The sequence below is a fragment of the Rhinolophus sinicus genome, chromosome 1 (genome assembly GCF_057876585.1).
Source record: "Rhinolophus sinicus isolate RSI-liver-muscle chromosome 1, RSI-T2T, whole genome shotgun sequence".
Taxonomy (NCBI): Eukaryota; Metazoa; Chordata; class Mammalia; order Chiroptera; family Rhinolophidae; genus Rhinolophus; species Rhinolophus sinicus.
Genome location: NC_142501.1, coordinates 10507450 through 10531918, shown reverse-complemented (window position 1 = coordinate 10531918; position 24469 = coordinate 10507450). Strand labels below are relative to the sequence as shown.

General features: G+C 57.0%; 1 protein-coding gene across 1 annotated transcript; it reads right to left on the bottom strand.

Annotated features, from left to right (window-relative positions):
• Positions 1–218: 218 nt before the first annotated feature.
• Positions 219–23910, bottom strand: KCNJ4 (potassium inwardly rectifying channel subfamily J member 4). The gene is made up of 2 exons (XM_019734565.3): positions 22893–23910; positions 219–2380 (listed from the first exon to the last, which is right to left on the bottom strand). The coding sequence occupies exon 2, from the start codon at positions 2339–2341 to the stop codon at positions 1016–1018; it is 1326 nt and encodes a 441-aa protein (XP_019590124.1). The 5' UTR covers positions 2342–2380; positions 22893–23910; the 3' UTR covers positions 219–1015.
• Between the last annotated feature and the right edge of the window lie 559 nt (positions 23911–24469).

Sequence of the window (24469 nt, the reverse complement as noted above, 5' to 3'; positions counted from 1 at the left end):
TAATATAATATAATACAATACAATACAATATCATCCCAGATCATATTAATTTTTGTTCCAAAAGATGCATTAGAGCTGATTGTCCGGCCAGGTCTTATTTTAAGGGAACAGGGTACGTACCAGACACATACCACATGCAGACATATTCACATCATATTTCTCGCTCTCTCTCTCTCTCTCTCTCTCTCTTCTCAACCCTCCATCTTCAACCAGCCTACCCCAATGGACCATATACTTTATTAAAAATATATAGTTACAAACTCCATTGTCAATCTGGGCTGGGCATGGGGGCCAGAGGGACCACAGGGAGGGATGGCCCTTGTCGTGCTCCTTGGGGTCCCACCTCTGCACCCAAACACAACACCATCCAGGGCCAAGATGTCTGGCCTTGAGGACCTCAAGGGACCAGCCAGCTGGGCAGGGGAAGGGGCTGGGCATGATGGGCAGGGTGGGGAGGGGTGCAGAGGGTCTCTACCTCCTTGTCCTGCAGGTACAAATGGCAGCAGGTGGATCGGGTGCCTCCATCTGTCTCCATTTATATATATTTACAAAAGAATGTCATGAGCAACAGGCCACAGTCATGCAAAAAAAAACCAAAACAAAACAAAAAAAAACGCACCCCTCCCTACCTCCCCCCAAACTAACCCCCTGCCCACCCCAGAACCCCATGATGCCCACCCCCCAGCAGTCCAGCCGCCTTCCCCAAGGTTCTGAGAACAAAAAGGGCACGTCCTTGAAGGGTCTGTGGGGAAAAGGTGGTGAGTCTGGGGTCCCTGAGCTGCCAGCAGGTAGGCGCTGGTGAACCCAGGCTGATAGCGCCGAAGGTTTCCTGGGTCCTTCCCAGGCCTGGGCTCTGGAGTCAGCAGGAAGGGGTCCCCCAGCTTTGAAGCCCCCACCTCCTTCCAGAAGGTCCGTGGAGCCAGGGTCAGCTCTGTCCTGAGTGTGGAGGGGGTGTTCCGACATCCCACCCCCCGCAGAGGCTCTTGTGGGAGGTGACGAGGGCAGGGCCGGAAGGTCAGATGGCCGACTCCCTGCGATAGGAGATGTTGTCCAGCGGGAGGGTGGCTTGCATGCGTTCCAGATCCAGGTGGCTGCCAAACTCCAGCATTCGAATGATGCCCGCCTCCTCCTTGGAGCCCGCCTCCAGGCCCAGGCCCGCAGCCACAGCCGCAGCGGCGGCTGCCGCTTCCTCCTCCATCTCCTCTTCCTCCTGGCTCATGAGGGCCAGCTCATTCTCGTAGCAGAAGGCACTGGGCGGGGGCGGCGGGGCGGGCAGCACGGTGATCTTGCTCTCCTGCAGTTCCCGGGCGGAGCAGCAGGGCGTGCCGGCCACCTCGTAGGTCTTGTGGAAGCGCGAGTAGTCCACCTTGTAGTGGCTCTTCTCCTCAAAGACCACGGGCTCGAAGCGGTGGCCCCACAGGATCTCGCTGGCCAGGTAGGAGCTGCGGGCCTGCGTGGTCATGGCGGTGGCCTCCACCATGCCCTCGAGGATGACCACAATCTCGAAGTCCTCAGACTCCAGCTCCTCCTTGCCCATGCCATAGAGCGGGCTGTCCTCGTCAATCTCGTGGACGATGATGATGGGCGACACCAGGAAGATGCGGTCCAGGCCGATGTCATAGCCCACGTTGAGGTCCCGCTGGTCCAGCGGCAGGTACTCGCCCTCCTGGGTCATGTAGGGCTTGATGAGCTGGGCCCGCACGTGGGCCTCCACGATGTGGCTCTTGCGCAGGTTGCCCACCCGCCACATCAGGCAGAGCTTGCCGTCGCGCACCGAGATGACCGCGTGGTGGCTGAACAGCAGCGTCTGCGCCCGCTTCTTGGGCCGCGCCATCTTGGCCATGATCGTGCCGATCATGAAGGAGTCGATGACGCAGCCCACGATGGACTGGACCACCACGGCGATGACCGCCAGGGGGCACTCCTCCGTCACGCACCGGAACCCATAGCCGATGGTTGTCTGCGTCTCCACCGAGAACAGGAAGGCGCCCAGGAAGCCGTTCACGTGCATGATGCACGGCTTGGGGCTCACCGGAGCTGCCCCACTGCTGCCCGCCGGGGCCCCCGCGGGGCCAGCCTCCAGGTCACCGTGGAAGAAGGCGATGCACCAGAAGAGGAGGCCAAAAAAGAGCCAGGAGACGAGGAAGGCCGCAGAAAAGATCATGAGCATGTAGCGCCAGCGCGTGTCCACGCAGGTGGTGAAGATGTCCGCCATGTAGCGCTGCGACTTATTGCTCAGGTTGGCGAAGTACACGTTGCATTGGCCGTTCTTCTTGACGAAGCGGTTGCGGCGTTTCCGCCGGGGCACGTGGGCCTGCCCGTTCCGGCTGTGCCCGTGCATGTCCTGACGCCGACGTGGTCACCTGGGAAGACGCAGGGCCTGGGGACAGAAGCCAGACGTGAGAGGGGCCGAGGACCGAGTGGCTGCCGTGGGCGCCGCCTCTCCGAGGGCTCCGGGGAGCCCGGGCTGGGGTGGCAAGGCGTCCGCCCAAAGACGCTCAGAAGGGGAACAGCCCGGACTAGCACCCCAAGACCGCCTCTGTCCCAGGGGGCAGAATGTGACAGTGAAGGTGGTTCTGAAGACAGAGAGGGGGTGTCGTCACCTGAGCCAGTGCCTCCGTGGCCAGCCTAGCTCCGGAATTGGGGTCTCCAGGCTAGAAGCTGAGGCCACTAGTATCCAGGTCTTAGTCCTAGACCCCTCATGCTGCCCCCTCCAACACTCCTTTGCCGCTGTTGCGGTTCCTGATGACAATCTTGGCTCCACCCTCCCACCATTTGTCCCTCTTGCCCTGAGCAGACGGAGCTGTAACTGCTCTGGCCCTTGCTCACTTGCCTAGGTTCAGCCTCTGCCTTATTGGATCTTTCTGGGGCTGGACATTCTGCTGTGCTGTCCAATATGGCAGCCCCTGGCCACCTGTGGCTCTTTACATTTACTTTAAATGAAAATTTAATTCAGTTTCCCAGTTGCACTAGCCACATTTCAAGTTTAAGTGCTCGTGGCTAATGGCTACCCTTCTGGACAGAGCTGACATAGGACATATCCATCATTGCAGAAAGTCCTACTGGATAATGCTGGGACCTGCACCCTCCCCTCAGTTCCTGTCCTGTCCCCAAACTTGTTGGGAGAAGTGGTGGGTGAAGACACCAATGGTGATCAAGATGGAGGAATGGTGGTTAGGACGGTGGTCAAGCCCTGAGCTTTGGCTCCTGTGCAGGCATCACTATTCCCATGTCACAGGTGAGAGAACCGGGGCTCAGAGAAGGGAAGTGACCTGCTTAAGGTCACACAGCTGGTAAGTGGATCCAAATCCAGGTGTGTCTAATTCTTAAGCCACCAGGTGCTGTCAACATTGATGAGTTTATGGTGTGGAGACCTGCAGTAGGGGAGTCTGACACACCCACTGCCTAGCTGTGTCACCTTCAGACAACCCATTTCACGTCTCTGAGCCTCACTTTCTTCATCTGTAAAATGGGGCTCAAAACGCTACCTCAAAGGACCCAAGGAGATAGTACTGCTCAGTTAGAGCCACTCACCCTCCTACCTTCCTTCCAGCCTCCCGGGAGCAGGAGAAAGCTGGTAAGAGGCAGGATTCGGCTGTCAGCATCCCCAGCTGTTTCAGTGGAGGCGGCCCCTCACCCCACTGGGTGGCGGGTGGCTGGTGCATCAGCTGGGCCCAAGGACCCTCCCTCCAAACCTCCCTTCCACTGGGGCCCCAGGAAAGAGATGGTGCTGCCCAGGGCCCCCGGTGACTGGCGGGGCTGGCCGGGCCTGGGTTCCCGTAACATTTTGGCCCAGAATTATATAAGGCTGGAAGTTTCTATTTTCTGTTCTATTCTTCTTCCTGATCTAATTGTGCATCTGTGGCAATGTTTATACACTTCCCGGGTTCAGGACAACTCGGTTGCCTCAGCAACCGGTGCGCGCCAACGCTGTAATTTAGAGATCAACAGCTTCAGAGTCTGCCTCTTCCAGGGAGAAACGCCCTCTCTCAGCCCAGGGAGAGTGAGCCGTGCACCCCTCCTCCCCCGCAGTCACCCACCCTGACTCTAGGTTCTGCTCCCTTCCCACCTTCAAAGAAGCTCCCGGGGTCCCACAGTCCTGGATGGAAGTCCGAGATCTACCATGTAACTTGTACAAGTTACTTCATTGCCCTGAAACTCAGTTTTCTCATCTGGAAAATGGGATCAGTGAGATCTATCAGTCTGAAGACCTAACAGGTAATGCGGGCATGTGATACTGGCCCTTAAGGGGTCCTAACTTTACCCGGGCCTCCCAGACCCTCCCTGCCACCTCCCCCAGAGTCTCAACACCCGGGGTGTCAGGTGCACATTCTAGGCTACAGTTTTCAGGGAGGTCTTCCTTCACTAAACATCTCGTCTCTGCTCTGTCCCATGGTCCTAAATGCTTGCATTAGCACCACAGAAGGAACCAGACCCGGAAGGAATGGATGACCACTCATTTCAAGATCCTCATTTTACATCTGAACTCGAGGAAGTCCAGAGCTGGGACGGACTTGCTAAGGGTCCCAGGTTGAGGCAGGGGGGCTAGCCATGAACCCGAGCTCCTGGAAGAAGGTCAGAGTGCCTCCAGGAAGAGAGGACTGGGGCGTTGGAGCTAGGGGAAGAAAGGGCATCAGCCTGGCCCCAGCAGACCCTGGAAACCATAGGCAGTAGGTCTCTAGGAGAGAGGCAGAGGGGACAAAGTGTGGTGACCTGCTCTTTGATGTGTGAGGACACTGAGACCCAGAGAGGGTGAGGGACTGGCCCAGGGCCAGGGGAACCCTGGTTCTCTGCCCACAGGGACTGACCATGACTTGGGGGCATTGATCTTACGCTGCGGGAGAGGGCTCTTCATGGGGCTCCCACTCTCTCGGAGGGCCCTGGGGGTAAGGGGATGAGGGAGACCTTCCCCCATGGCTACAGGCTGTTGGTCCTCCTCTTCCCAGCACTGCCCACTACTTCCCGTCTGTGAGTGGCAGTGACAGGAGTCTCAGCCAAACCCCATGCCCCTGGGTTGGCCCCAAGCCTCCACACATCCTGCACCCCCACACTCACCTCCCCAACTTCAGTACTCACCCCCCACCCTGCCCTCCGTCACTCCCGCCCCTGGCATGTCCTCCATAGTATCGCAGCCTGGCCAGGGCACAGCTTATCCCCAAGCCCTGCCTCCCCTCCTGGTCACAGCAACGTTTCTGAGTGCCTGCTCTGGGTCAGGCCCTGTGCCCACCCTTGGCCTGTGCTAACTTGGGTGGGGCTCAGAAATGTCCACTCTTGGGCCATGGGGAAAGCTGCCCCCAGACACAGGTGCTCTCCCAGACCCAGCCCCCTCCACCACAGAGGAGCCCATGTGTGGCCCGTCCTCCTAAAGCCCCTCATCTGCTGTGACCTGCTCAAATAAGCAAACGTGCCTGTCACCACAGACTCGGGCAGAAATGAGAGGTCCACCTGCCAGTGTGTGGGCTGACTGCACCGAGCCCGACCCAAAAGTGAAAAGCTTGAAGCTTGGCCTTGTGCCTTTCTGTGATAACTACCGGGAGAGGGTCAGGTTTTCTTTCCCTTGTTTGTCACATGGGACTTCCTGGCGAAGGCATAAAGGCCTGAGGGGAAAGTATGAAAGAGGAGGGGTACATATGGCAGAAGAGGGGCGACCATTCGGCACCATCCTCCTCTGAATATAGATGATTTATTAAAATAGGGAGAGTGCATCCTGGTTGTTTAGGGGCCTATATCATGTCTACAATAAACCATACTTTTCTGAAAGGCAGGGAGCTACGATGGGGACGGTGGAGGCACTGGGAGTTGGGGCCCCTCTCACTGCCTTAGGGGGTGACCTCGAGCAAGTCCTTCCCCTTATGGGCCTGGGTTCTTCCTCCAATCGATGTCCTTTAGCCTAAGTTTGCACGCTGGGACTCCTCCCATAGTAAACATTCTTTCTTTTGGGAAATGGTGGGGATGGGAGATGCTTTTTAAAACCTTAATGTCCTTTCTTTGCAAAGTGAAGGGTTGACGATGCTGTGTCAGTTATCAAATTAAAAATAATTTTTTTACTGTGCTATGAACACCCAATATCTGGAGCCCCTAGTCCAGACTTCACTGGACAACTAGGGAAACTGAGGCAGAGAGCAGGGATGTGGCACGGTGAGTCAGCAGCTGCCAAGGACACTTGGGCTTCAAGAAATAGTGAAGGTGACCAGCAGGGCTGTCAACTCACTGGCATCGACCCTGCTTCTGTTACTTCTTACATTCTCCCTCTGATTTGATGACACTGAATGGCCCCTCCTTTCCCACAACTCCCTTTGCAAAAGAAAAGCAGATAGAGTGGCAGCAGCCCCCATGGGTTCCAGCAACTCAGGAAAATCTCCCTGTGCGCACTCATACCACCCATGGGAAACGCGGGGAGGCTGCAGGGGCGTCTTACACGGGCCTTCCCTGAGACCAGGGCAGGTTTGTGGCCCCTAGAGGGCAGAAGCGAGGTGGCACTTAACCAGCCCGCAGGGCCTTACACACCTCCTTGTTATTGGGTGGGACAACTGGGGAGGTGAAGTGACTTGCCCGAGGTCACACAGTCCAGCTGTGGGGCCCTGCTGAACCCTCCTCCTCTGTGGCTGCGCCCAGGGAACGGACACTCTAGACCTGAAGCATCCCTGCAACCCTGTGTTTATTTAATAAGTATTTATTAAGCACCTATCACAGCACAGGCAGGGTTATTATTTCTCTTCCCAGTTGGAGAATCACAGGCTAAGGGTGGGGGGGAGTATGGATATAGATGGGGGGGTTCACACAGTAGAAGTGGCAAAGCTGGAATTCTGATTCAGTTCTAGCTGTCTCCAGGTCCCTGACTCACCCTGGTCCCCAGCCTCTGGCCTCAGGCTCCCTCTGCCTCCCACAATGCCCTGTTCAACTGGATCCCTTCATGCCTCTCCCCAGCCCCCCAAGCCCAGCCTGAGCCCCCTCCATTCTCCAAAGCCTTTCCTGCTGCATTGCCAGCTGCCAGCCCTGCCTCCTCTGAGCCCCGGGGCCCTCACTGTCTGTCTGCTCCCCGCGACTTCTTTCCTACTCTATGAAAGTAACATGCCAGTTGAACCCTCGTGTTTGGGGTGGCAAAACCTGGTTCTCAGTCTCAGTTCGGTCAACAGCTAGTATGTCCTCCTTGGACCTCAGTTTCCTCATCTGCAAAATGGAGATGTTGATAATGTTATCTACCGCACAAGGCCATTGTTGAGACAAACGGGATATCCACTCTGTAATAGACACATCGGCGGGAGGTTGAACAGGCATCGCAGGTAAAATGTAGAGCAGATGATGATGATGATGATGATGATGATGATGAAGATGAAGATGATGATGATGATACGGTGAAGATGAGGATGACGGAAGCACACTGGCTTGGGAGTCAGGAAACCCAGCTTCCAGTCTTGTTTCCACTACTAACTGCTCCAGCCAGGTGCTCCTCTCTGCCTGCAAAATAGGGGGCCGTAATTGGTCCCCGGCAGGAGAGTTGGGAAGACATAATGAAACAAGGCACCCGGCACAGAGTCTGAAATAAGGCGGGTGATGCAGGGGTACTCCTGAGTCTGATCAGCCCCACCCGTCCCTGAGCCTATCTTGAGTCTGGAGCGGGAGGCTGACTCTTCTACCATAGGGAGCAGGCACAGGGGTGGGGTGGGGCTGAGGGGCAACTCAGTGCCCCCAGGAGGGGTTCTAGAGGGTGGGAAGCTTTCCCTGGGGAAGTGAAAGGAATTCACACCACTGTCCCATTTCCCAGTCCGTGAGGGGCACAGAACCTGCCCCCTCCCTCCTCCAGCTCTGAAGGATGCTTCTCAGGCCTCCGTGGTTTGGGTGGAGGTCCTTTCAGGTCTAACAAATGGGGCTTTGCAGGGCAGGGAAAGGGCTCAAGGACCAGGCAGCTGAATTGTGCTTCTCAAAGAGTAAAAGGGAGCTGAGGATGGGTCTAGCCACAGGGGAAATGGTGGCAGGGTGTCCCCTCCTGCCCACAGCCCTCTGCAGGCTCCTGTTCTGCTTCTTGGATCCTGGGAGGTCTGACTCCCATCTGGTCAGGCATGTTGAGGGCCCACGTCTTCCCCCTCCCAGTGCAGCATCTTCAACTACAGAGTCGCTGTACCACTTTCTGCCTGTGTGACCTTGGGCAAGTTACTTAACCTCTCTGGTCCCTGCACACTTCATCTTTAGGTGGGGCTAATAATAGTCCTTACCTTATAAGGCTGTGATGAGGAATAAATGGGACCATGCATATCACGTACCTGGCACAGAATAAATAATTGATAAGTGGTCCGAATTACTCCCAAGGCTATTGATCTCCCCTGAATTTCAGATGCAGTACTCAGAGCCCACCTGGCACCTGGCACATGGCCCTGCCCAGTCTGTTCCAGCACCAGTGCCAGGGAGCAGATGAGTAACAGTTGTGGCCTCAGAGTCTCACGGAGCTGGGCCTGTCAAGCTCCAGCAGGTTTCTTGACCTCTCTGAACCTCTGTGACTTCATTTGGGAAGAAACACAGTAATGCCTACCTTGCAGGGTGTTCACGAGGGCCAGACATAGGTTCTCAATTGTCATAAAGGTGCAGGCCACACAGTGGGTGTTCAATTAACGCTGTTCCCCACACCTTCTTCTGTACCCTGAAACCCCACTGCACACCTAGCCCCTTCCCCACAGGCCAATGATGTGACATTGTCAAGTTTACATGGAGTACTTAGCACACACTTCCTCCGTGAGGACACTGTTCTGAGTGCCTTACGCGCATCAATTCCTGCATCCTCACCGTGACCTCAGAGGACGTTACCATTGTCATCTATACTTTCTAAGTCAGAAAAACCAAGACACAGACAGGTTCAGCCACTTGCCCATGGTCACACAGCTCCTAAGTGGTAGAGACAGGATCTGGCGCCGGGCAGTTAACACCAGAGCACATGCATTAGGCACTGTGCTCTCCTGCTTGAAGAAACACTGTCATATCACACATTTCTTCTACTTAGTAAACATTCATCCAGCCTACTATGTGCCAGATTCTGTCAAGTTAGTCCTATTGGGAAAGGAGAAACTGGGTCATACGGTAAGTTGGAGCCAGGATCTGGGTCCCTGATTTCAGGTCCAGCCAGAGCCTAGACACACAGGTGACTCTGGGCTCCAGAGGGGCTCTAACAGCATGGGGTGAACTGGCTCATCCCTCCAGCTCTGCACCCCACCTCTCCTTCCCAGCCACTCAGCGCTGTAGGTGAGCACGCTTAGAAAGCAAGTTCCCCAGAATGTCCAGACAGGCCTTCTGGTCATGGCCAAGTGACAGGAGCTGGTGGCTGGAGGACCCAAGCGCCACTGCTCCAACCTGCAGGTATGCCCTTTGTGGCATTTTCGACTCCTGGCCCCTGCCCTGATGAAGAACTCAACCCCACCCTCACCGCAGAGCCCCTTCTTATGGGCCAGCCCATCCCACCAAAGGGGTCGCCCCAAACACCTGCACCCCTCTTCCCTACCGGGATTTGAAGGCAAGAACGGCTCCCTAAGGCTTCTCTTTTCCAGGACAACCTCAGTCTCTCACTGGCGGTGAGATTCAGTCCCCACTACCTTGCTGTGCCTCCGGGTCTGGCCCCGCTGCACACTTGTCCTCCAAAGTCCTTCTTTCAGTGACTATTTATTGTTGCACACATGCTATGGGTCAGTCAGGGGCTGTGGACTCGCCCGGTGTACACATGAGCTGGGGACAGATGCTGTACACGTAACAAGCATGTCCTGGGTGGGCGGTCATCAACCGCGGTGAGCTGCTTAAAGAAGAATTCTCGTGATGTGAGAGAGAAGATGAGAGACTCTAGCTTGGTGGGGTCCCCAAAGGCCTCGTTGAAAAAGTGACATTTAAACTGAGACTTGAGTAATAAGTGGGAGTCGAGTCCGTCAGGAGAATTGTGTGTCTGCGTGAAGGGTGGGGTGTAGAAGATTCCAGAAAGAGTTCGGTGTGTCAAGAATCTGCTGCGAGAAGTGAACAAGAGGGAGAGCTGCCCAGGCTGAGCCCCAGAGGCGGGAGTGGGAAGGGTTGTGGGTTTCACCCTCCTGGCTGTGGGAAACAGGCAAGCAGGCGTGCGGTGTCACCTGCTTGGGTCTTTTAAGTTTTCATGTGAAATCTTTAAGACAAACAGGAATAAGAAGTCATGCAATACACTCCGGGCTTAAGAAAGAAAACTCCTCAACGTGGCCCCAGTGGCACCCCGGTCCTTGTCCGGCCTGGCAGGCATGGCACACGCACGGGGTACGACATGTCCGGTGCAGTCGAAGCAGGAGGCTGACGAGGACGCTCTTGCTGCTGCCCAGGCCAGCGATGGTGGTGGCTTGGAGCTGCCAGGGCGGTGGCAGCGGAACTCGAGAGAAGAAAACAGGTTCGGGACACATCCTGGACAAAGAGCCACAGGGTTGGGGTGGATTGGCTGGGCGGGTTGGGGAGGGGGCTGTCAGGAGCAGGTGACAATGGGACTCTGAAAGAGGACCAGGTTTAAGGAGAGGCATTTTCTAATGTGCGGCGGCCCTGGAATGTCCAGATGGAGATGTCAGGCATTTCAGGCCCTGAAGTCTGGGCAGTTAGACCCGTTAGACCTTGAGCACCTGCATGATGTTTTAAGCTGTGAGAGTGGACGGGGTCATGGGGCCGCAGACCCAGCCCCTCGTAACTGCACATGGAGGAGAGCCTGGCACAGCAGATGGAGGCCGAGTGGCAGAGAGAGGAGACATAGGACAGCAGGCCCCGAAGCCAGGGGGCAAGGACTTTTAGTGGAGGTGCCCAGTGGTCCTGACCAGTCCAGACCACCCCAGGCCAGCAGCCCCACCGCCCTTCTCCACTTGGATGCCCCCCTTCCCTGGCCCAACAGGGCAGAAACTCCTCATGGGCAGAGGGGAAGAGGAGGTGTGGCGGTGGGGGGATAGCCGGTGGGCAAGTGGCCAGAGCAGAGGTGACTTCCACATAGCCCCCGACGGCCCTCCCTGTCCTAGCACCCCAGTGAGGGACTGGGCATGGAAATACCTGTCCCCACCCACATTGCTTTGGCCTGGGCCTCTCAGCAAACAAGACTACAGGAGGTAGGGCTGCTGGTGGGGTGAGAGGGTCTCCCAGAGCTTTGGGGACTGGGGATGGATGCCCCTCACTCCACTTCCACAGGATTCCCTGGATTTACTGCTGGGCCCACAGGCTGCACCTAAGAAGAGGTGAGGGGAATGGAGGAAGTAAGGGGAAGGGGAGTCAGCTAAGTGCCAGGCACGCCCCCCCCCTTGTTCTGGGAGGCCCTGGGTGGCTTTGGAGAGCCATGGGCTTGCCTGTGACACCTGCATACGCTCCTGGGACCTCGGCCTGCAGACACCAGGAACCAGGTGCCTTGTTCGCCCAGCCTGACACCCGTCCCCAAATGGTTCAGCACGCAGCCAGAAAAAAGGAGGAGGGAGCCCTGTGAGGAGCAATGTGGGGCTTCAAGATGTGTTTTAAGTGAAAAAAGGCAACAGTCATGAGCGCCAAGTATAGTATTTACCGTTTGTGTAAAACAGGAGAGAAAGAAATTTATAGATACACAGATTTGCTTGTCTGTGCTTGTCTACGGATGGAGACCCAGGAAACTGGTGACACTGGCTGCCTCCGGGGAGGGGAAGCAGGTGGCTGGGGATAGGGTGGGAGGAAGAATTCTCACTGTATTCCCGTTGTGTCTTTTTAATTTTAGAACCATATGAATGTATTACCTACAGAAAGAAGACACATAGAAAGTTTTAAAATTAGTGTGTACATATGTGTATTTTTCTGAGAAAGATCATAGCATTCATAAGGTCCTCAAAAGGGACTGTGATCCCAGAAAGCTTAAAAATACTTTATTTTTGTGCTGTGCAGCCGTGGAAAAATGTCTTAACCTCTCTGAGTCACATCCCTAAAATGTAGAGAAATAACACTCACTTCATAGGCATGTTGAGAAGATGGACAGTGACACTGGAAGGTAAGGGTTTATAAACTGTAAAGTGCAGAAGCCCTCCTTGAAGGAGATGACTTAATGTCACCTCCCATTGTCCCTGCAGCCCCCTCCAGGGCTCCTCCGAGCCCACCATCCTCCCAGAAGCTCTAATGGAGGCCCTGGCTGGTCCTTGCCTTCCTCTGGGAGTCCTCCAGGCCTGAGGGGCCCTCTCCAGTTGCCCTCTCACTCTCCCTCCTCCAGCCTTTTGTGCACATGCCATGCACTGCTCAAGCTCGTCTTGGCTGAAAATACCACTGGCCCCTACCACCCTCCCAAGCAGCCACAAGCAGGTTTGGCTCCTTCCTGTTCCTGGTATCCGCTGGATGTCTAAGAAGCATCACAAACTCAGCATCGCCAAGACTGACCAGTCGTCCCTCCCTTGCCTTCTCCATCTCAGTCTGTGACTTCCCAGGGGGCCGCCCTGGACGTCATCCTTCAACCCTCCCCAAAGCCAATCGTCACAATAGTGGTCCGCATGTTAATAACTAACATTTAGTGTTTGCTGTGGGCCAAGCCCCGGCCACTCCTTTGATTCTCACGACACCCTGGAGGTGGGTGCTGTTATTTTCATCCTCACCGGGGGTTCAAGAGCTTCCCCAAGCAGGTGAACCCTCAGGACTGGACCCTGGATGCTGGCCCACACCCAGTCCCTCCAGCCTGCTGAGTGCTACCTGCTCCGAGCCAATCACTGCCAGACAACCCCATGGCCTCCTCCCTGCGCCTCCCTCCATCCTCTCCCTCTGCAGTTCCATCTCCACGGGCTGGGGACCCACGTCACCCCTCAGCTTAGAGCTCTCAGGGCTTTCCTGCCCTCTCCGACCTCAACCCCTCCACTCCCCACTCACAACCCCAGCCACTGGGGCCTTTCTTCTTATCCCTTGAACACGCCAAGTTTATTCCTCTCTCTGGCTCTTGCCGTTGGCTGTCCCTTCTAGCTGAAATCCTCCAAGACGACTGCTCCTACCTTCTTACCATTCTGGTTTGATTCAAAGGCTGCCTCCTCCACAAGGCCCCCCGGACACTCTCCGTCTGCATCCCGATCTCCTCGCAGCATTTATCCCATTCAAACCGATTTATTTTTCAGTCTCCTTAAGTGCAGGGACCTTGAGTCTCTGCCTCACCCCTGAACCCTAGCCACTTAATGAACAGCTGATGACTGACAAAGAAACAAGATAATTTCAGCCCATCATAATTCCCATAAAGGACCTCAGCAGGGTGATGTGACAGAATGTGACCAACGAGGAGCTATTTTTGCCACTGTAGTCAGGGAGAACCTCAACAAAGGTGGCCTCTGAGTGGAGACCAGAAGGAGACCTTCCGTGACACTGGAGTGGGAGCAGGACGTCTGAGGCCTCACCCTCCCACAGGACATTGGCTTCTCTGGATGCAGGTGTCACCCAGGGTCCTCGCAGGGGGGTGAATAGGGCATCCGGGCTTCACGCCCAGACTCCTTAGGCCCGAAAGAGAAGCTCCAAGGACTTGGGGGTGGGGGGTGGGGCGCGGGGCCTAGCAGGAGAAGGTGCAGCCCACAGGCCTTAGAAGGGGCCAGCCACAGCGTTGGGAATACTCCTCCCCCACACCCAGCTCATCCACAGCCATTAATGGCTATTGCTGTTGGAATGCCTACTATGCACAGGCCAAGTGCTAGGTGCTTACTCATCATTTCTGAGCATCTGCCCATCTGGCTCCTAAGGCCAGAGACTTAGGCTTCATTCATTCATTCATTCATTCATTCATTCATTCATTCATCACCCTAAATGGATGCTGAGCTGCAGTGCCATCTGCCCTCCTGCCTGGTGTGTCTCCAACACAGCACAGTGCCTTGCCTTAGAGGGCGCTCTATAAATCATCGTGGAATGAATGAATGTTTATTGAGCACCTACTATGTGCCAGGGGCAGAGAAGTGAGAAAGACACAGTATGTAAGCGTGTGAGTGTATGAGGACAGGAGACAAAGGGTCTGCACAGCCATCCGGCTTAGAGAGAAGGTCCCCAGGAAGATGTGGGCAAGTAGGGAGCGCAAAGACAAAGCAGGCCAGGGCTGGGCTGGGCAGAGCGGGAGCCAGGACCAGCGCTGGGATGGCTGGCTGTAAGGCTGGAGGCCTGGAGCTAAGTGAGCCGCTGGGCAAGGGAAGGGAGGTCTGAGGACAGAATGGTGGCCTCCTGGAACTCTGGGCACTTCTGTTGCTAGGAAGCGAGCATCCTGGAGAAAAGGAATATGCACACCTGAGCCTCTACCAGTGGCACCCCCAGGATTTCCATACAGGGTAGTAGCTTTCAAACTTTTTGACCAAGACCCAGAATAAAAACAAACACTGTGCATTGCTATTCATTATACCATATATATTTTAAAAACTGAAACAAAAGCCTCACAAAATATTTAATCCTCACTACTTGCAAAGTGCTTGCCATTTTAAAAATTTTGTTCTAAAAAAATAAGTAGTGAATGCACTAAATCAACTTCACAACCACTGATGGGTCAGGGTCTGCATGCAGTTTGAGAAACACTGACCTAGGGGGTGCCTGGTTGCTGTAGGCAGGTTGCAGTGGGGATCTAGGGCTTGTCTTGAAGCTGTGACTGACCGTGCGTGGACCATGGGCTTTTAGGGAGGCACAGCCATGGGGGAGCTGGAGGTCCTGCGGAATACTTGGAACAGGCTGTTAGACCCTTAGTGTCACAGGACTGCTGCGCTATAGCCCAAATAACAGGGACTCTGGGTTCTGGGTCCAATCCTTTCCCCTGGCCCTGTGTTAAAATCTCCTGCTATTCTCCTAACAGATGCTACTCAGCAGTTGCTTGCACACCTCCCATGACAGGGAGCTCACCCCTTCCTCAGGCAGCCCACTAGAATGTGCCTTCAAAGCAGCTGGTAACTATAACTCCCTCCATGGCTGGCTGTTCATTCCCCCCTCTGTCTCCAGGCCTGTCGTCCCAGCGACTCAGGCCAGCTCCAGCACGAGGCCATGGCCCACTCTGTACCCCATCCTGTTTCCTCTCTTCCCTGTTGCCCAGCTCTGGCCCCATGTCTGGGGGATGGCCCTGGAGCCCAGCCAGCGAGAGGCTCTTTCCCAGGTCAGGTGGCCTCAGGATCTGCAGCTGCACGGCCTGGCACTGGAGCTCAGCCAGCCCTACCCCCACCCAAGCAGGTCAGGAGGTCTGAGAGGGTGCAAGGGCAGGGCTTAGCATGAAGGTCAGGGGCTGACACCCAAGACAGCCAGAGAAGCAATATCTGAAGGTGATGGCTGCTGCGTGTGGGGGCTGGAGGCCTGGAAAACTGCCAGGAGTTACGACTGAGTGGTCGGGCCACACAGCAGCTCATGTCAACAACAGGCCATGTTACACTCACAGTCTCATGGGATCTTCCCAGCAATCACAGGGGCACAAGTTTACTCTATGGGTCAGGGGAGGAAGACTCAGAGAGGTGAAAAGACTGCCCAAGGCCACACAGCCACTTAAAGAGAGAGCTGGATTTGAACCCAGATCTTCTGTTTCCCATCTGCCGGCCTCAACTGGGACTACCGTGGATGGAGGAGATAAGCCTTGGGGTTGGGGGGCACACGGGGAAGTGGTCATCTCTCCCATAAGGAAGAGGCAGGGTCCCTCAGGCCCCAGAGTGCACAGCCAAGGCCAAAGTGGGAGGTAAGTACCAATTAGCAGAACCTTTTAGAGACAAGTGGGCTGCCCCTGGAGACGGTGAACCCTCTGTCAAGATGGGTGCGGAGGGCTGTGATGCTCATATGTCAGAGTGACAGCAGCCCTTTCTGTCCCCCATGTCATTCACGACAGGTCCCTCCAGCTCTGTGCCTGCCACCTCCCTGCATGGCCTCACGGGGGTTCCTTACTCACTGACCTCTATCCCATCTGTTCCCCCAGACTGAGTGGCACCTTAACCCTCACAGGGCAGAGGGGGTCTGGATTTCTCAGGCCTATAGTGGGAGGGAGGCTCCTACAGGGAGTTTGGGGTGGGGTTTGGGAGAGGAGCTGCAGAATGGGGTGGGGGAGAGACTTCCACGAGGAGTCCCAAGGCCAGCAGTGAAACCTGGTGTCAACTCTGCCACCAAGCCAAAGTTGAGCAGACTCCCTCCCCCAGGCCTCAATCTCTTCATCAGTAAAATGGAGTCAGTCCCTCACAGTGCATGTACCCCCTCCTCCCTGACCTAGCTCCCCTCCCATCCTTGCATTCCAGGTGGAGCCAGGGTGGGCTCTGAGAACAGAAGGGGCAACACCAGACAACAACCAGGCACCCCCCCCATCACCACAGGGTGCCCTGTTCCACAGAAGAGCAAAAACAGGTTCGCAGGGGTACAGTGACCTGGTCCAGGTCACATAGGATAAGTTTGTGGCTAAGCTAGGGTTCAATCCCAGGCCTGCCTGACTCGGGAGGCATTCCTCATTTAGCTGCACTGGCTGTTACAAGGGGCTGCTACCCCTTCCCCTCTCTCCAATCTGGGGATTTGCCCAGGAGAGGGGGTTTGTGATATCCAGCACTTCCCTTCTTCCTCCAAACCCTTTAGGTACAGGGAGTGTCAGAGGGGGAGGGGGAAGACGGGAGGGAGGGAGGAGGGAGGGAGGGAAGAAGGGAGGGAGGGAGGGAGGGAGGGAGGGAGGGAGGGAGGGAGAAAGAAAGTCTGGCAGCCCTGGGGGTGGGAGGCAGAGGAGTCAGGAGGAGCCCTAGGTCCCAGTTCAGCCCCAGTTCTGCCACCATTGCTGTGTGACCTTGGGCAAATCACTGTGATCTCTGGGCTCAGTTGCTCTATCTCCCATCAGAGTGCTGAAGAAAAAGCAGACATCGGAACAGACCAGGCCCACTGGGTAAAGCTGGGGAGAATTTTCTCCATTGTCCCAGGCCCAGGGGTGCCTCTGCCCAACTGCACCTCCTATGCCCTGCCCTGCCTACCCTCTGCCCTCCTGGAGCCCCAGCTGGGCCCACCTGAGCAGGCTTAGACCAAAGCTCCCAGCTGATAGGTCACCATGACAACGCCTTCTCCCTGCACAGGTGGAACGTAGAAGCCCACCTTTCTTAATAGCCCCTCTCCTTGACCTATCAATGCTCCTCATGGCACTTCACCTCCCCCTGCCCACTGAGGCCAGATGTTCCAGTCCTGACACTAGGGCTGGAAAATGACTGGCCAGGGAGCCACAGAAAGGAAGGGGAAACTCACAGGGAGAGAAAGGGGAGCCCCAGGCTAGAAGAGACGCACCCTCCCTCCTCCAGGAGGCCAAATGGAAGGGTCCCAGAATAACTAGCACCGGGTGCACAGAAAGGGCAATGGCTATATGGCCTCTGCCTCCCATATAGGGCCTTGGGCAAAACCTTGCTTCTTGCTGAGCCTCAGTTTTTTCATCTGAAAAGTGGGAGTGACAGTCCTCAGGGTGGCAGGAAGGATTAACTGAAGCCATGAATATAAAGCCCAGCTCAGAGCCTGGCACACCTGGGCTCGTCCCCCCTCTGCAGCAGGACCCCCGAGAAAACCTCTGTCACCCCAGCCATCAAGCAATAGTACCATCTACCTGAGCAGCTCGTGTGTGTATGTGTGTATGTGTAAGAGAGTGTGAGTGTGCGAGTGTGTGCGCTCGTGACTGTGTGTGTTTGCTGGGAGGAGGTGAGGCACAGGGATGCAAAGGGAGGGAGCAGGGGCCACACACCCCAGCGTTCCGCCTACCCACTTGCCTGGCCTGTGTGTCCTGAAAAGAACAGTGGTCTGAGAACCAGGCAAAACCCACCAGTTCAAATCTCGTCCCAGCCATCTTCTGCGTGTGTCCAGCCCGCCTCTCCTCCTGGCTGAACCTCAGTTTCCCCTTCTCTAAATGGAGAGAACCGCTGGTGCCTCAAGTCTTCAGATTCACCCCAGGGAAAGACAGCAGGCTGCAGGGACAGAACTGGCCCAGACGTTGGGGGTGTTGGGGGAGAGCAAGCTGGAGCGTGAGCCCACCCTGCCCCCGGCCCACCGCCCTGTGAGCCCATGTGCGCGCCTGCAGGAGCGCGCACGCGCGTGTGTGACTCAAAGTCTATTCATAGCTGAGCTCCACCAGCTGCAGCGTCACAAGCAGAGGGGCCTCAGCCCATATTATTATTTCAATTACCATCTGAATTAAAAGTTTGAGCAGCGATCAGCCCACGTAGAGAGGGGAAGAGGGAGCAGGAGAAAAATAAAGATGAAAAGGAGAAGAAGGGCTAGGCCTGGAGATCCCCCCAAACCCCGTGGAGGGCTGAGTCGCTGAGGACTTATGGCTTATGCCTGTCCCCAGGGTTCCTGGCCGCCCAGTACCCCAGGTCCAGGGAGGAGCACTTTGGGACAACAGCCCAACGGCAGCTACTTTATGAAAATAGTTCATTAAATCCAGATTCTTGGTCACACAGATGGGCGTACCAAGCTCAGAGAGGGTGAAGAACTGTCCTAGAGTCACACAGGAACCATACCAAGGCTGATGGCTCCAAGACCCTATCTCATCAGGTCCCACCCACAGTCTCCCCTGATCTCACAGGCTGTATGACACTGACATCTGTGGGTGGCCCTGGGGCAGGACCAGGGAGGACAGAGGTGGACCTGCTATCTATCCCTGCTGGTTTATCTTCTTGTTCCCAAGGCTGACTCCCCTACCCAAAGTCCTAGCCTAGAGCCAGCATCCTCTCAGCCCTGCCAAAACCACCCAGCAGTCGGCACCCATTCTAGACCTCATGCCACCACAAGCCCCAATGCCCCTCCTCATCCACTGGTGCAGGCGACAGAGCCCTGGCTCCAAATCTAACTCTCTGGGCACTTTTGGGCAGATAATTCTTTGTCTTTGAGCTTCAGTCTTTCTGTTTGTAGAATGAGTTCTCCCCCTTGGATGTGTGACTATATCTGTGTCTTCAGAAGGGAGCCCCAAGAAGGTTCCTGAGGGGCTGTCATGTTGTGGGGGTGACAGACTGTCTCCTGCCAGCCCCAGGCCAGGGGAGGGACGTTTTCCACTGTTCCCAAGGAAGTCCCAGGGACAGCCCCCAAGAATCAGATTTGCCAGGACTCAAATACAGGCTCCTCCACTTCCCTGCTGTGTGACCTTGGACAAGTAACATAGACTCTCTGAGCCATGGCTCCCCCATCTGGAACACTGGGACATCAATTCGACATTGTAGGGTTGCTGGCCTTGAGGATTAAATGAGAAAGCTCCTAACCCAACGCCTGGCAACAATGTGGGTTTCCTTGCTGGGAGACGGGTAAATGATGGGCGCTGCTTCCCAGCTCCTTCGGAGGGATATCAAAGCCTCCTGGGATTTTGGATGTGGGGATGTCATTCCACCCAGAAAACAGGAGTCACTGGGTCAGGATCCCTGGAAGATACTCATCTGGTTTGGCTTGAATCGCTCTGGGAGGGGGGTTGCAGAGCTCACTATTTCTCCACCTCCACTCCCCGGGGAATCTTCTAGAGGGGCCATAATCTCCCAGTGTAACCCCAACTCCAACCTGTCCCTGCCTGGGACTGCCTGAAACTGGCTTCTAAATGAGCCTGAAAGGCAGCTTTTCCAACAGACCAAATGAGGGACAGGCTTAATGCCCAGGGATGGCGAGAATGGGGCCGGGAGCAGGAAGGGCGATGGGAGGGGCCCAAGTGAGAGCTGGGGCCTCAAAGCTGCTGGGTCCTGTCCCAGCTGCCCACCCTCTTCCACAGGGTGTGCATCTGCCTGTCTACTTCCAGGCAGGGGTGGGAGCCAGGAGCCCTGGGTTCAGGCTCCAGCTCTGCTTCCTCTACCCCCCAACCATCACTGTGACCTTGGGGGGTCTACTTCCCATTCTGGTCCTTGATTTCTACGTTTCTAAAACGAGGGCCCCAGACCAGTGATTTAAGCTCCAGACCTTCTATTTGAATTCAGACATTGTCCCACTGCCCCCACCAATGGCCGGGTGGGCCTGCATGCTGGGAGCCATAGGGCCCCTGAGTGTCTGTGGCTTCTGGACCAGAGACTGTCTCTCTTCTCCTGTCCCCCACTTTCATGTCTAGTACCTTTGAAGGTTCTATTGTCCCCATTTCACAGGTGAGGAGATGGAGGCATAAGAAGGTAAAGCCTCTTTCTCAAGGTCACAGACAGCCATTCAAAATTCAGGACTCCTCTATGCCCAGGAGAGCAGCAGGACTCAAGGGCATATTTTTCCCCCAGGAGAGTCGCCAAGATCGTGAATGGTCAACTGTTCTTTATACAGATATAGACTGCACAGGATGGGGGTGGGGGCTGCCCAAGGTCACACAGCAAGGCAACGGCAGGCTGAGGTCCTGCACACAGGCTCCCTGCCTTCTAGGCTCCACCTAGCCAGGGGGACAAGCAACACAGTCTGACCTCGTGCCCTGGCCCTGGGATCTCCCCAAGATTGGATCCCTTGTCCTGCTTCTAGGCCCCACTTGGCTGCTCCCAGAAGCCCCCAACACCTGGGACAGGCGGGAAGAGTGATCAGGAAGATGAAAAAGAAAGTTGAGAGTTGGCCGCTTGTCCCTGGGCCCTCTGTCCCTCCCTCTCCTTCTCTCCTCGTGCAGGGGGAGCTGCGGTGATGTAATGCACTCGGCTTTGGTCCTGGTGCCAATCTCAGAAGAGAGACGACAGATTGCGTGAGCCAAATTTGGCATCCTAGGGGGAGAGGCACGAAAAGTGGAGATGTGGAGGAGAGGAGCGAGGAGCCTGGGGCGGTGCAGGAGAAGCCCCCCTGCCCAGCAGACCCCAGGGGGGCCTGTCCTCCTTCCGCTCCACCCCCACGGCCTCCCAGCCCACCTGGCCTTGAGGTCTCCCCTCACTCTGAGAGGCCAGCCTGGCTGCTCCCTGACCCCTCGATCCCCCCCCATACACCAGTCCTGCCCTCCCCCCCATACACCATTCCAGCTCCATTTCCCATTGCCTCTAGTCTCCTGGTTACCATGTTGCTGGTTGTCATGTCGCTTACATGTCCTCGTGACTCAGTGGTCCCCACAGAGGGGCCCCCTCCTCCTCACACCCCCCTCAGCTCTCGCCCCCGCCTCCCCCAGATCCACATTAAGAAGCAGCCCGCCCTGTAAGCCTACACTGTTCCTCCTCCCCTTCCCTCTTAGCCTAAGCTAAGAAATCTTTTCACAGCACCTAGAGTCACTTCATTCTCTGCTCCACAAAAGTCTCTTAAGAACCTACTATGCTCCAGGCTTGGGCAAGCTGATTTCAGAGACCTGGTATAATCTGCAAATCCCTGAGCAATTCAAGGAACTCAGTACCATCATCCCATTCTCCAGTCGAAGAAACTGAGGCTCAGAAAGGTCAAGCCAGCTACCCAAGGTCACTTAGCAGAAACACAAGGCCAGCTCTGTCTGTTCCCAGTCACCCTGAGGCTTTTTCTAGATGAGGGGCTTCCTTTTCAAGGGTAACCCAAGCGTTCCTAAGGACTAGCTCCCAAACCCCAGATCCCCCTTCTAATTCCTGGACACTCCTCTCCTTGGTCAGCCCTCTATTTCAAGCCATGCTCTCATCTCCCATTAGCTGTGCATCATCCCAAAGGTAAAATGAGTCCATACTCCCATCTGCCCAACACTTTCCCCAGCCTGTGAACAGCCCTCAGCTCCCTTAAGCCTGGGTGGTGGGGGCGGGGGGCACTCGGGAGGTCAGTGGGGCGAGGAAGGGTGTCCTTCCCACAGATATGGAAATCGAATGTCAGGGAGCGAGTGACTTGCTCTGGGTGCTGGACCCTCAGATAGCTAAGCTGATTTCTGGGAGCCTGAATGGAGCATATATGAGGACCACTGCCCAGGGTGGAAAAACCCAGAAAGAGCCCCTCTTCCCCATGGAGAACAGAGTCGAATGTTCTAGGCTCAGCCCTCCAGGCTCCAGTTTGGATGCGGGTCAGCTCAAAGGCCAGTGGCCACGTTGCACTCCAGCCCTTATCCCACTGCTTTCTTCCGCCTTTTGCTCTCCTCATCCCAGGCCAAACCAGGGTCACAGTGCGGCTCTCGGGCCCCCAAAGTCGTGGCAACAGCCCCCCCAAAATCCCAAAGCTCAGGAGGTCGTGGAACGGGATGTGGGGAGAAGCAGCATAGACATTTTACACATGCACACGCGCGCGCACACAGGGTCTGGTTCCTCTCTCGGCCTCACCTGTGTGGCCGTTGGCCTCTCTCCCTCAGCTTCCTGTCCCCACAATTCTACTGCTCCTGAGGCCTCAGCTGCCAACTTGGCCAGGCTGCCCAACCTCCAGTCCCTCCACCACACTCCTGTCTACCATGTCCCTGCACCCTCTCCCCACCCTGGGCCTGGGCACGGGGGCAGAAGTGTATGCTGATGCTGGTGGGGGGACCCTCAGCACAGTGCTGGGGAAGTTTCCCTCCTCCAGGGTTCATCCAGACCTCTCTTTCACTGGGGTTCTCCCCCTCCCCACAGCCTGTGTCTACCACTCTGAGATGACACGCCTTATTTACTGGATCCCTTGTCCCCTTACCCTGGGGTCACCTGGCCCAAAGTAGCTGCTCAAGACGTGAGAAGTGGAAATTTTTTTAAAACAATTAGTTTCAGGTAGGCAGTGGGATTGTTCTCAGGTGGCAGGGCCATTTGCAAACGGGCTGCAGCTGGGGAGGTGGAAAGGAGCGCCCCTCCCCCTTTTGCCACAAGTCACCTGCCTTGAAGCTCCTCGGAAACCTAGTGTGACAACCGGGGGTGGGTGGAGGTAGGGAAAGGTCGTGGCCGGGGCAGGAGGTCAAGGCCAGTTCCACCCTCCTCTCCTTCCTTCCTGGCATCAACCTAGACCTCGCTTCTCCGGAATGACGGACAGAGCTCGCCAGCTCCTGAGAAGTCGCAGGAACCCGGGTCAGGGATAAGGTGCCGAGCGGGCGGGGCCAAAGCAGCCGGTCCAGGACACACAGACACGCACGCGGCAGGACAGACCGACAGACAGCGCCAGCGGTGGGCGAGGGCCGAGCTTACCGCGGGGCAAAGGTCCGACGAGTGTCCTGGAGGAGGCGAGACGGCACTACATCCCACGGCGCGGTCAGGCGGGCGGCGTCCCCGCGGGGAGAGGGGAGTCCGGGCGCTCGCTCCTCGCCAGCCCAGCGGACTGGCCGCGCCCCCCTCCCCGGCTGCCGGTGGGTCTGTCCGTGGGTCTACGGGTCTCCGCGCCTCCGCGCCGTCCCGCGCCGCTACCCAGCAGCCGTCCAACTTTCAGCGCTGCCCCGCGCAGCGCCCTCGGCGCCGCCTGAGCGCCAGCATCGTCGGGCCCCGGGCCCGGGCTCAGAGCGCGGGGCTCCGGAGGCCCATGGCGCTCGCCGCCCGTGCTCGCGCCCCTCGCCTCCGCTGCAGGCGCCTTTCCTCCGCCGCCCCCCCACTGTTCTCTTGCTGTCACTCGGCGCTGTCCCCCGCCCTGAGCTCCGCTCCCTGCCCCGCTGCGCTCGCCGCCGGCCCCGAGCCGCCCCGCGCGGGCTCTGCGGCCACCTTCCCCGCCCCGCTTGTCCTCGGGTCTCTGCCCCTGTCTGGTCTCTGTCTCTCTAATGGTCTCTCCTGCCTCCCTCGCTCTCGCTGTCTCCCCCTGCTATGGTCTCTGTCTTCGCCTCGGTCTCCCTCCCAGTCTCTCCTCTGCCTCCCTCAGCCTCTGCCCTATCTCTTCCCTGCGCGTCTCCGTCTCCCGCCCGGTCTGTCCTCTGTCTCTCTCGCCTTTGCACTCTCGGTGCGGCCCCCACTGTCTCGGACCCAGGCCCCAGCCGCTGCCGCGTCCCCGGCTCGCCCGGGAGCCCGAGCTCCCGACGCCCGCGGCGCGCCGAGAACTCCCAACTCGCCGCACGCCGCCCCGCTTTGCGAGACTTTCGCCCCTCCTCACACGTGACCCGCGGCGCCCCGCTGCGGAGGCCCCCCCACCCCGGGAGCCCCCGGCTGCCCGCGGTGCCCGGCCCCGCGCCTTCCCCTCTGCCTAGCCGGACAGCAAACCCATTCCCACCCGCTCGCCTCGCGGGGCAGGGGCAGGGCCTGGGGGCTGCATGGGCCCGCTCCTGCCACAGATCCTGCCAGGGTTTTTCCTTCTACCTCCAGAAGCGCTCCTCCCAGAACCCATTCCGAAAAGCCGCCGCCGGGTTTTCAAGCCCCCCTTCCCCCCCCCCGCCCCCCCCCCAGGGCAGGTGGAAAGGGTTCCTCGTGCTAGGAAGGCAGTGGGTGGGAGAGGGTCCGTACTGGGTTCTCTGGCGCTGGGCCACTCCCATGAGCGGTCCCCTTTCCCTCCTGAAGTACCTGCAGTTTAGGACCCTACGCATCCCGCTCCGGAGACGGAGGTGGCCCTGCTAGAGGGACCCTCACAATCACTTAGGCAGCACCGCCCCATTTTACAGACTGGGAGACTGAGAACCAAAGGGTCACAAGCTTGCCCAAGGTCATTCAGAGGTGGCAACGGGACCAAACCCCAGTCTCTTGTTCTCTGCATTCCCATTACTCCAAAGTGTCTTTATTAGGGAGGATGGTGCCCTTCGTCTGCAGCCCTAACTGTGCCCCAGGTCTGGGCCCCACACTCTGGATTGTGG